This window comes from Pygocentrus nattereri, chromosome 19 (genome assembly GCF_015220715.1).
Source record: "Pygocentrus nattereri isolate fPygNat1 chromosome 19, fPygNat1.pri, whole genome shotgun sequence".
In the NCBI taxonomy this organism is placed as follows: domain Eukaryota; kingdom Metazoa; phylum Chordata; class Actinopteri; order Characiformes; family Serrasalmidae; genus Pygocentrus; species Pygocentrus nattereri.
Window position 1 is genome coordinate 33,842,872 of NC_051229.1, and position 12,479 is coordinate 33,855,350.

At 38.6% G+C, this 12,479-nt stretch overlaps 1 protein-coding gene across 2 annotated transcripts; it reads left to right on the top strand.

The window, feature by feature from the left end:
* The first annotated feature begins 7,011 nt into the window (after window positions 1-7,011).
* On the top strand, window positions 7,012-11,949 carry LOC108424008. 2 transcript variants are annotated; one of them, XM_037530872.1, is made up of 5 exons: window positions 7,012-7,993; window positions 8,384-8,779; window positions 9,486-10,712; window positions 10,905-10,977; window positions 11,198-11,949. In XM_037530872.1, the coding sequence occupies exons 1-5, from the start codon at window positions 7,886-7,888 to the stop codon at window positions 11,314-11,316; spliced, it is 1,923 nt and encodes a 640-aa protein (XP_037386769.1). In that variant the 5' UTR covers window positions 7,012-7,885; the 3' UTR covers window positions 11,317-11,949. The 2 variants fall into 2 exon arrangements, with proteins under 2 accessions (XP_037386769.1, XP_037386770.1); XM_037530873.1 differs by having other exon boundaries at window positions 8,387-8,779.
* Window positions 11,950-12,479: the final 530 nt, after the last annotated feature.

Sequence of the window (12,479 nt, forward strand, 5' to 3'; positions counted from 1 at the left end):
TTATCTGAGAAGCTGTGAAGCATCATATACTTTATTCTCTGAAAATAATGGTAATGAATGGCAAACAGTAACACAGTTACTGTCTGGGATAAATAAATTGAAAGCTGTTAAATGCATTAAGCCTAATGTCACGATTGGCCCCTCCCAGTCCTGTCCATGTGTTCGTGTTGTGGTTTGGCCCATTTGTTTTGGTTTTTAGTCCAGCCCCCTCATTTCATGACTCCACCTCTGATTGTCTCCAGCTGTGATTCCATCTGTCCCTCGTTTACCCTTATGTATTTAAGGCCTATGTTTTCCCCTGTCTGGTCGCTGGTCTTTGTTGTTTGAATTTTTGTTTGACGTCTGAACTGTTTGGTTGTTTGATCATGTTGATTGTTTGTGTGATTCTGGTTTGTCTGTAGAGTCTAGCCACGTTCAATCCGTGTTGGCTATGTGAACCTGGACTGTTTAGACTATGACCCTGGATTTGCCCATAGTAAACATCGCTTATCTCCGCATATGTGTCCGCTACACCTAAAGCAGAGGAATAAAACATTTTCAGTTGAGTGAATGTACTGGTCGTATATATGCAAATAAAAAAATCATGTGTAAATGACATGTCTAGTTGATTTTCTCAGTGAAAACAAGTTGAAATATCCTACACCTCAATAGGCAATTTTCAGTGCGTCATTTCTATTTATTTGCTGAGTTGAAGATGCTGGAAACAAAAATAAAACAAAAAATATAAAATGTGCCAAAACCTTTGTACAAGCCACATTTTATACTTTAATATTTTCCCCAATATGTTACATTCAGCACCGTAACTGTGCTGTAAAATGTGGCGAAGTGTGCTCTCTGTCGAGGATGTGTTCACTTAAACTGACATAGCAAATCAGACACGACATTTAACCACAAACCTTTACATTCAACTGCATGGTAATATACTATTAGCAGACTATATACTACAACTATTATTACTACTTCATCTGCTGTAAAGATGCCTACTCCTTTCTTAAAGTGGTGCCGCAATATTCTTAAGAGTGACATTTTTCTATTTAAAGACTAAAAAACCCGCCTTTCTGATGATGTATCTCGAAGGTTGGAGGAACAAGAAGCACTTTATTGCAGATCCTTCAAGGTGGGCTGTTTGAAACGTCTTTTTCCCACTAGCTCAGGGGTCAGCAACATGTAACTATGAAGCATGCAGCAAGCTCTTTTACTGCTCTCTTGTGGCTCCACAGCAGAATTCAATTTTTCTAACTGCTTATTCACCCTTTAACCCTGAAGGTTGGCACAGAGACTGCTGGTCACCATAGCAACACAGAAAACAGCCTTGCCTAGCTAACAAAAAGGGGAAGAGAAAGATTTAAGATGAACATAGGTTATTTGGAGATACATAGACTATAGATTATTGGTGTTTATAATCACTCCAGCTGGTGTGATTAATCCTTTTTCCTGATATGTGTAATGTGTGTGTAAGACACTGTCAGACACTAGAACGTTGCAAAGCTGACGTCAGCCTCTTGCTCACCAGCTTTTTGTTCAAATTTTCACATTCCACCTTAAATGGTGCCACTGTTAGCTACACAGCTCGCTAGATTCTGGTGCCTCAAGCACTATCTAAGGTGGAACGAGAAATTTGAAACAAGAGAGAAGCTTCATAAAACATCAAATGTTGAGACATTTTTCAAAGAAACTGTTCCACTTTTGCAGAAAAGTTTCCTGCCAGAGATGTGAGAAAAGCGGCTATAGCTGAGCTAAAGATTAGAGCAAAGCAAAGTAAGTCTGCGTTTTCATTTACAGCATATTATATTTTAAGCCTATACTAGGACCTTATGCTGCCTTGCGTTATGCAAGTCCTCCTCGGAAGTTCCTACTTATGACTTTGGAGTTTATCAGCGGCTATCATTGTTTTTTTGTTGACATGGCCCCAACTCGGGAACTTGGGGCTCATTGAAAAATGAGTTTCCTACTAGTAAATACAACATTGTGGTGCCATTCATGCATATCCATCTCATAAATATGATATTTCTGACATGATCTGAAGGCAGCATTAGCACATACTGAGACATATTTACAACCAAGATGGTGAAACTTTACATCAATGAAATGGGAATGAAATGTTGCGGCTCCCAATGTGGTTTGATTTCTGTTGAAACCTGACAAAATAGGTCTTCTTAACATGCCTACCCCTACAGTAGCTAGCAAATGCAGCAGGAAGGCAGATAACGTTACAGCTAGGAAGCCGTACATTATGTCCATCCTTATTAGCCTGGAAATAATTGGATTTCTCTATTGCAGCAAGTGGGATTCCCGATGGTAACATGACGCATTTGCATAACACATTGCAGTGACAGAACATTGATGGGTGGAAACTAAAAGAGGAGACAAAATCATGGATACTCTTAAACCACTGAGGCTGAGGAAAACAATACTGTGCTGTAGAACATCACATAACATGATCAATAGTATATTAAAGTGCAGTTTTAGGGTTATAGGACTGTTGGTTTTTGAAGGGTGTTTATATTACACATTCATAACATATAAAACTTCATAACATGTTAATGAATGTTTAAATCAACATTTAAAAATGTTATATTTAACATGGTATTAATATAGACTTCTATATCATTTTACATGTTTTCTATATAAATATCCTCATTTTTTATTTTTTTGAAAGTGTACATTATTTCCAGTAAAACACCCCATTTCTGGACAGCCAAAATAAAAATGACCTTGTTTTATCTTTCTGGTCATTAAGTGCTTTGACAATCAGGCATATTACAACTGTACATTTGATTTATGTGTTTAAGCATTTGCTGCTTTATAAGTCACTTTACTGCATGGACAGTAAATTACACAATAAATGTGCTATGAACAATCATTCAACTGAATCTTAGTATGACGGAGTGCTTAAGAGTCAAAGCACCTAATATTAGAAAATCATTTTTATTTTTAGGCATTTTTAACAGCCCCTATTAATATCATGTAAAACATGTGCTCTATGAATGTTGATTTGAATGTTCATGAACATGTTATGAAGTATTTATGCGAGACGTTATGTAGGCACCCTTCAGGTAAAGTGTTGCCTTTTAATCAGTAGTAAAATGTTCTACAGCGATCTCTGGCTGTACTGTGCATCGCTCTATATTGCACAATCCTCTATAGATGTCATCCCTGCCTGCTCTGCTGCTGCATCCTTTTCTCATTTCCTTCAGGACAATGCTCTTGATTGAAGCAGCGGAGAGGGGAACTACTGGGGAACTAAAGGGGAAGGTCAGCAACTGCAAAACACTACCCAAAGAGCACGGGCACCTCAGACATGCTAATCCAGCTGGAAATGGACTACATGCACTAATGATTCTTGCATTTCTGTTTTTTTCCCCAGGGTAACACTCACTTCAGGTCCATATAACCAGAGCCGGATTAAAGGGAGCCTGGCCTCTTCCTATTTCCCCTGTTATATATAAAAAAAAACATGACTGCAAAATGCCAGAGGGCACCCGTGAGCAGGCCCTCAATGACTGGGGGTGGATGGGGCTAAACAGCTAAAAACGAAAAATTAAAATCACTTGCCCAGAGCGTTCCTTTAATTTTAGAAAGTAGAAGGGTGTATTTCACTAAAAAGTCAAAGAGAACTCACCTGTATTTTCCTTCTGTCTACAGCAAATGGATTTTTGTCAGCAGGGCACTAACGTTACTGCTACTGAATGCTGGTTGGTTGGTGAGCTGAGCAGATCATTGGCTGACATCATGATTGACATCATGAACGAGGCAATGTCTTCTGGGTTTGTCAGCCACAAGAGGGCGCTCTCGAACGAGTACAAAATGAACGGGATAAATTGAAGCATTTGAACTGAATCATAGTTTATAAATGCTTAAACAATTTTAATATAAAAGAATACCATCATTTCCTGAACACAGAGGAGACAACATTTAGTAAGACGTGAGCCGAAAATGACTAGAAATCATTCAGGTGTTGAATACAGAGCATAAGATTCAGAGTAAATCAGATCAAACTACAGGTGAGGCAGTTACACTCAGGAGGAGGTGGGACTGTGACTGAATCAGCTCCACACCTCGAATATTGTAGCTCACTTGCAGTTCCAACCAATAAAAACCAACAGATTGTTACTAATATGATCATATACTGTTCATTAGATTTAGTGTCAATCGATTCCTAATCGCAGCTTCAGGTGTAAATTTGTATACATCTGTAATATTTCAGTCCATGTCCAAATGAAACCGATGTGTAAACAGATGTTGATGCACTCATTCATTTGAACATTGCAGGGTAGGTAGTGTAGATGGTGAGAGGATCAGTGCGGTGTTGGGTTTAACGCTTTGGCGCCCCCTGGTGGATATAATGATAAAGATACAGATGATCCAGCTCAGCGTCTTTAACTGCGTTATTATGAAGGTAAAACACTTCAAATCCGTCTTCTATGAAGACGTGACGCTGTTTAAACCTACAGTGAGAGAGTGAGGGCAAAGTTTGAAATCATTTCCAGAGAAATCTCGTCACTGACGCGCATTCACAGCTTTCTGCAGCCACAAGGTTCAGAATATAGACTTTTCAGCTCTTAATGAACATTAATAAACAGAATATTTCTGATGGTTTCTATGCTGTGCTGTTTATTAGGTTCATTACAGTAACTTGCTTTCATAAAACTGAGTAAACACTTTTTAAGGCTTCTTTCTCTGAAGTTGTTTACAGTCTGTGGGAGGAAGAGGTTTTACAAAACACACGCTTTGTTTGAAATGTCACATTTATTTAGTGTTTTTAGTTGAAGACAGAAAAACTGAACATTAGAAATGAGACTTGGTGCTTTAAATCTGATCATATTCAGCAGCAGAACAGGAGAGGGAGGCGTTATCTCAGAATAACATCACGGCTGTGATTTGGTCGCCGCCACGAGCTGAACTCCAGGTCGTGTGTTGTGGCGACAGTGTTCTGTTAAATCAAGAAATACAGTAAGAAATGAATAAACTGGGCCGTGAACGCGGCGTTTAATATGTTTTAATGTTCGCAGTTCCTTCAGAGACTCTGTAATGTCTTCTGTCTTGTTTTCTCAGTCGCTAGAGAGTGCTCCCGAGTCCAGAATGAATGGCTTGATATGGAGCATTTGAGCAGAATCATAGTTTATAAATGCTTAAACATTTTTACTGTAAAAGAATGTAATTTTACTGTAAAACTGCTTCTAAACTCGAGCGCCTCATGTCAGTCCATGACGTCAGTGAGCGCGAACAGCCAATGAGCTTCGTTCAACTTTCTAAAATGAAAGAAACTTTCTGGGAAAGTGATTAGAAAGATTAGTTTTCACTTCTCATTTTTAGCCGTTGAGCTCCATTCACTCCCATTCATTGAGGACTCACTCGAGGGCGCCCTCTGCTGATTATCCGTCCTGTTTTTGATATAACGAGAGGAATAGGAAGCGGCCAGGCTCCTCATAAACCAGCTTTGGTTACTTAACAAGCAGCTCGTTGCTACGTCAGAGTAACGAGCTCCGCCCACTCACTGCACCCCTGGCAGTTGGTTCTCCAGCTCCACACAGACCGACTGACAGTCTGGGAGTGTCGTCTCACCTTCAGAGTCCGACCACATCGGCTGTTCAGTCAAATGTGGTCTTAAAAATGTCCGTTTTCTGTTTGTGGCGAAGTAGGAAGTAAAAACGTTCAAATGGGTTGAGTGTGTCCTATCAAAGTCGTTGCTGAGCAACGGCGTCTCAGCGAACACCTCTCAACCAATCAGCTTCCTTGGTCGGAACTAACTGTAGTACAATCAGTCACTAACCGCGGTTTAATGAAATGACGCGATGACGTCACAACCAGGACCATATAAAAGCAGCTGTCACTTCGGAATTCGGCCATTAAGCAGTTTGACAACTGAAGAGAGCATCGCTTTAGGAGCAGTGAAGGAGAAACTGCTACAAACTGTACGTTCATTTTTCATTCATTCACTTATAATAATAATACTACTAATAATAATAATACTATATTTACAATTTATTATACTATAATTATATAATTATTATATATATAATATTATTATTATTATGATAATAATAATACTATAACAATACTATAATATACTATAATAATAATCATTATAGTATAATTATTAATAATAATAATTTTATATATTACATAATTATATATCATATTATTCTGTAATTATACTATAATTATAGATATTATATAATTATATATCACATTATACTGTAATTATACTATAATTATTATGATTATGCTTATTATTATTATTGCTACGTCAGAGTAACGGGCTCTGCCCACTCACTGCACCCCTGGCAGTTCGTTTTCTGTTTGTGGCGAAGTAGGAAGTAAAAAACGTTCAAATGGGTTGAGTGTGTCCTATCAAAGTCGTTGCTTAGCAACGGCATCTCAGCGTTAGAACACCTCTCAACCAATCAGCTTCCTTGGTCGGAACTAACTGTAGTACAATCAGTCACTAACCGCGGTTTAATGAATGACGTCACAATCGGCACGTCGGCGATGACGTCACAACCAGGACTTTATAAAAGCAGCTGTCACTTCGGAATTCGGCCATTAAGCAGTTTGACAACTGAAGTCGCTTTAGGAGCAGAGAAGGAGAAACTGCAACAAACTGTACGTTCATTTTTCATTCATTCACTTATAATAATAATATATTTATAATTAATATATTATACTATTATTATATAATTAGTAATTATATGTATATAATTATGATAATAATAATACTATAACAATACTATAGTATACTATAATAATAATCATTATAGTATCATTATTATTATTAATAATTATATATATTATATAATTATATATTATATTATACTGTAATTATACTATTATTATTATTATTAATTGTCCGCTTGAGAGCCGTGTCGCACTGTCAGTAGTTCAGTTTTTAAAGTTTTAAAGAAGAAATGTTTGTCTTGGCTGTTTAGGGTTGAGTCGTAAAAGGACTTTTATGTTGAAGAGCCTGAATACGGGTGGAGCATATGGCTGTGTTTTTAGCTGTTAGCGCGGGAAAGCCTGTTTCTGTTCTCCGTGTTCGGCGCTGTTTCCAGCAAATTAACAATAAAACTGCGTTATGGACCGAAAACTGGAGTCGACTAAGCTTCTCCAGAGAATCCTGAACATTGCAGTATTTTATTTAGTGAAAAAACAAAACGAATATCCCCAAATTAAAAAGCGAATACCTACCCAACGAACGAATATCAGAAGAGTCGAATATTCGAGTCCAGCCCGTTTGATAGGGTTCTTTTATAGCACCGTTTTAAAAAGGGTTCTATTTAGCACCAAGAAGGGTTTTTGTATTTACAGTAAAACTTGTAACAATAGAAGAACCATTTTTGATTCTTTTAGAACTGTTTATAGAAATAATTTAATTTAAAGCATGAAGTGGTTCTATATAGAACTCGTGGTTCTAAACAGAACCACCACAATCCAGACTCCATACAAAACACTTTTTAATATCTCTGCACATTAATACAGAATTTAGCTGATCAGAATTCAGTCAGTATGGAATGCAGTTCAGCCAATCAGGTTTCAGAACAGGGACTATCAGTTTTATTAATGTTCTGATTGGTGGAGATCTTGATTTTAGGTTTGCTGTTAATTACCAGCTAATGACGGTGGCTTATGGTGAAAACTTGTTAGATTTATATCCTTAATAAGAATGTAAATTAGATATGTTTGTTATTATATGTTACGAGACGCTGTTAAGTTCTGAGATTATGTGAATACCATAAATAAATAGACAGTAATTCTGTAATTAAATACATTCTAGAAGGAAAATACAGAAATAAACGCTTTATTTCATTGTTTTTGTTTTTCTGCAACAGGCTGGAGACTCTACGTCAAAAACGTCAAGGTTCAAAGTGACTCTTTGACATTTGTCATGACGAAGAAGAGAGCGAAAAGTAAATGTTGTCCATTTATCTGCTGCGCTGCAGTGGAGGATGACATTGAAGTGCCCCAAGAATCCCATTTGCCTGCCTTTAGAAAGGTAAGTGAATTTAGAGCCTCAATGCCAAGCGGAACAAGTCAAATTGTCCATTTGCTTTTCAGATTTGCTGAAACACTAAAATAGTGTGTATTTAGTGTGTGCTCACTAGTGTGTATGTAGTGTTTCACTTCACTGACAGGTTAAATGTGGAGGTGAAATTTCCCCATTATGGGACTAATAAGCGTGTCTTAATCTTAATCGCTTAAGTTGAGAAAACTACTGCTTATGTAACATCTGTTATTTTTCCAGGTAGAACATTGCAAAGCATACACTGACCGTCAACCAGTCCACTTATTTGAACTGTTATTTTGCCTGTAAAACTGTTGTCAGGTTATTCATCATTTTATGCCTTTGCTGTTTTCTTTATTCCCTCTTAAAACCTTAAAACAGAAGGCAGGGGCAGCATCCATGGCACAGCTGGCAAACAGGCTGGATTTGAACAATCCAGATGAGGAGACGATGGTGGATCCAGATTTGGATTCGGACACAGAGGTGACCGTCATCTTCCAAAGGCCAATAGAAAGCATCTCTGGAATGGATAAGCAGATTGTCCAGATGCAGAGTGCAGTGAAATGCTCGTACATGGAGAGCAGCACTGACGGTCCGGCTGTTAGAACGTGCCTCAGGGAATTATTTGACATCACCAAAGGCACCTATTTCAGCAACATCCATGATGAGGTCATCAGATCCATGACTTTCATGGTGCCTCAAGAGATGCAGGCCTCTGTGAACGTTCATACAACTTTCAGCCTCATCTCCAGTATTTATGAAGATGTGCTGAAAAAGGTAAGAAACTTGATTTAATTTAAATTTTCACTCCAAAGTTTATGGATTTGTACATTTATGAGAATGATGTAAGATGTGAAGCACACAACATAAAAGCTTAGAATTGACTGAAACATTGATTAAACCTTAGGCCAGTAACACACTCAACACAGGTATGTGAACATCCAGCCAGTGCACAACCCTTCTGTACAAGCTCACTGTGTGCTCTTATGTTACTGAGTGTACTGAAGGGGGCGATATAGGACAAATCAGAGCAGGATCTAGTGTTACTCCAAAATCCTCTTGTCTGAAGTATCTAGTAATCTTGTGTGAAGTATGTCGCTGTGGTCGGACGAAAACCTTGTGTCTCCAAAATGGTAACTTTACAGGAGAAGGAAAAAACATACTTTACTTTCAATGTAAGTCAATGGAACCAGACGTCTTTACAAGTCCCTTTGGGCCATTTCATTTGGTCTATTCATCACAACATTTAGACAATGTAAAGGGCAACAGGCTTTTTCAAATTATATCAGAAACTGAAAAATGACAAAAATGGAGACATGAGGTTTTCTTCTGACTTCTGGCCTGTTGCCAAAATATGTCATGGTAGAAAACCTCTGAAGCTTCTATATTATTACAAAACAAGATGGCAAACAAGTAATGCTATTGAATCTTGGATGCAGCTCATGACATTAAAAGTTCTTTTACTGTGTTCTTGTTTCACTAGATGAACTCTGCACTTCTGGAGACAGATGTTTTGACTGGGTCATGGATAGATTCTGTTGTCCCTCAAATCACGGATATGGCCAAAACCCTCCTGTCTTCAACTATGAAGAAGCTGCAGGACTTTTTGGAGATCTGTAAAGTGTGCGACTGGTTGAGAGCATCTCGAGGGTCTCCCGTCGACATACTCGACGAGCTGGATGCAGTGGTGCCCACTCTAACCAGGAAGGTGGTGGGAGCTGCTTTTCAGTCTCTGCTGGGCATCAGCTCTGAGGGGACATCAAAAGATGTGATGGACTGTGGGTCAGATACACCCCTAATCAAATTTCTTCAGGCTGTGGCTGACAAAATTGAGTCAGAGATTTCCTCTGAATCAGCCACGCCAAAGCAGTCGAGCTGTCCATCTGATTCCAGTGTGGTTGATGAACTGCCTTCCTCTCAGGGTCGAAATGATTTTGAAAGAAAAGAAAGATGTGAAGTGGCCACCTGTTCCGTCGTGACAGAGAAGCTCCTGAGCTCTCATCGCCCTCGCAGTGAGAGAGTTTTAGAGAGCATTATCTTCAACAAGTTAAATCAGAACAGTGACACAGACTCCACTGAGAGAGACACAGAGAGGCTCTTCAGACTCTCCGTTAACGGTTTCCTGGTCGAGTCGTCCAAAATGGTCCACCACATCATTAAAAACGAGACCACAGAGATGGCCAGGACTTCTCCTGTGTTCGACTCCACGCTGGAAAGCAGCATGTTAGCTGCAGCCTCTGGAGTCGTGAGTGCTCTGGTATCTGACCTAAAGAGCACCTTCCAGGAGGACTTTAAGTTGGCGGATCCTTCACTTGATCCAACACTGTACACCACCCAAATCCAGATGGTGTCTGATAAAGTCCTGGAATCCATCCAATCTAAGCTGAAGGAAGTGCTCATCATATATATCTTCATGAGAGTAAATGGAGTCATGAAGACCACATATGATGCCCAGCTAAGATCCAGCCTCCTGACAGCCTCTAGGGAGACACTGAAGATCATCATCGAGGCCATCATGGCAATTCTACGACGGTTCAATGTGGCAGACTCTATATTCCTGTACAGACGATTTCTGTGGAATCTGCAGGAATGTCTGATCCAACCTTCACCGTCAGAATCCAGTGATGTGTCCAGTGAGGATAGCTTCGATGAAGAGCTGTACTGCCGGCCCCGGTTTCCTAAGATTAGACTTCCAAAGCTCAGATTTAAGGTATGACTTATTTCTAATTCTGTTTAAATTCTATTTAATTCAGTGACGGATCTTCAACTGGTGCAATATTCTGTTTTGTCATCTTTGTTTTTTTATGTAAACTTATTTCATATCATCGTACCTTCATTCAGTTCAACAACTGCAGATTTTACTGGATTACTGAAAGTCTATTTTTTATTCCATTTTTTACAGAAACAGAAAAACAGGATGGAAGCCACGACTGTTCTCGCTGAAGACCAGACCCAGAATCAACCTCTTCCAACTGGTAATTATTATAGCACTCGCCTCTCTAGATTCAGTTCAGATAGATAATGTTGTTTGCCTGTTGTCCACCATCCCAATAATGACACCAACAATTTGATATTAGCAATAGTTGATTCTGTTTTGTGTTTTCATGTAAATCCATTTTCAGATCTCTTCAGTTTTTCTGTCAACTTTTTCTCTTGTAGTATTTTAAATTGCATCTTCTCTCTTCCTTCCTCTAGAAAAGCCATCGAACGGTCCCACTTCATCTGCGGCCGTCCCAAAGAGAAAGACCTTCTTCTCTAGAGTTTCTGCCGCTTTCTGCAGGGTCTTTCGGAAAGGAGCCAAGACATCGGCTTAAACACACCAGCTGCCGATGTAGGACACTTCCACCAATGTTTTCCAAGTTTCTGTATAATTAGTGTTTAAGGTGTAAACAGTGTCATTCAGAGTGGTTTGATGTGAAATGGTTCATTGTAGAGAAACTTTCAGTTAGAATTATTCATAGTGGTGGTGATGGGAACCAAACCAAAGAGTTCACTGTCTCTAAAAGCTCCCTTGTAGAAAGAAATTACATTTAATGGTTATGAACTCGCCGACTGAAGCCTCTGACATTGTTTTATGATAATGTTGAGATGCTTTTTAAAACGCATTCACGGCAGACAGGGAAATGCAGGGTGAAACACCCCAAATAAAACATTATACCATCATTATGCATTTGGCCAACATTACATATCGTTTAGGTTTGCTTTTTGTTTTGGACACAAAACAAAAATAGCTGTGTTTGCCCTGCAGATGTTGTGACCCCTGTTTACGATCATCACCACTGTAAAGAAATCTGAGTCAGGAATTTTCTCTACAATTAACTGTTCCACTTTGATTCTTTCTGAATGCCTCAGTTTACATCTCAATGATTGAATTATGCAAATGTTGACAATTTGATGTTATTCCACCAGGATATCCAAAACTGAAAATAAAAAAAGTAGAAAAAGCAGTTTTATAGTGTGTCCCAGATTTAATGACTGTATAAAATGATGCTGAGTCTGACAAACATGCAGAATTTTAGCCGTGATGGCATTTATTTTCACGCAGGTTTAAAACCTCTCACTCTTGGAGAATCGAGTTGTGTGTGCAAACATTAGTGCATATTCAGTATTGAGTACATGAGTAATTAACTATTCAAATAAAATGAACTAAAATATTGAGGGAAGGAAGTTTAGTGTACAGTCATTAGGGCTGGCCTGAAGAACAGTACAGCCTTTTAATACTCGATGTTTTTGAGTGAGAATTTGAAAACTTTCTCAAAACAACCAGAGATCAAGAGAGGCCAGTTAAAAAAAATTCCACCGTCTAGTTTTCTAAACTATATAAAATGATGGTTCACTACAGTGTGATCTTGCAGGTTTGGCAGTAGCAGAGCAGCAAATTCATGTCCATGATGAATTTTCAAACTTATGAATTAGCAAAACTTAATGTATTGCTAATTTTGTTGGCATATTGCTAATGTAGTTGGAGTATTTGTGT

Bases quoted from the DNA above. Each gene is read 5' to 3' on its own strand.
- LOC108424008 (XM_037530872.1), top strand. From the start codon at position 7,886: ATGACGAAGAAGAGAGCGAAAAGTAAATGTTGTCCATTTATCTGCTGC. The intron at 7,994-8,383 runs GTAAGTGAATTT...ACCTTAAAACAG, and splicing joins ATTTGCCTGCCTTTAGAAAG to AAGGCAGGGGCAGCATCCAT. The intron at 10,713-10,904 runs GTATGACTTATT...CATTTTTTACAG, and splicing joins TTCCAAAGCTCAGATTTAAG to AAACAGAAAAACAGGATGGA.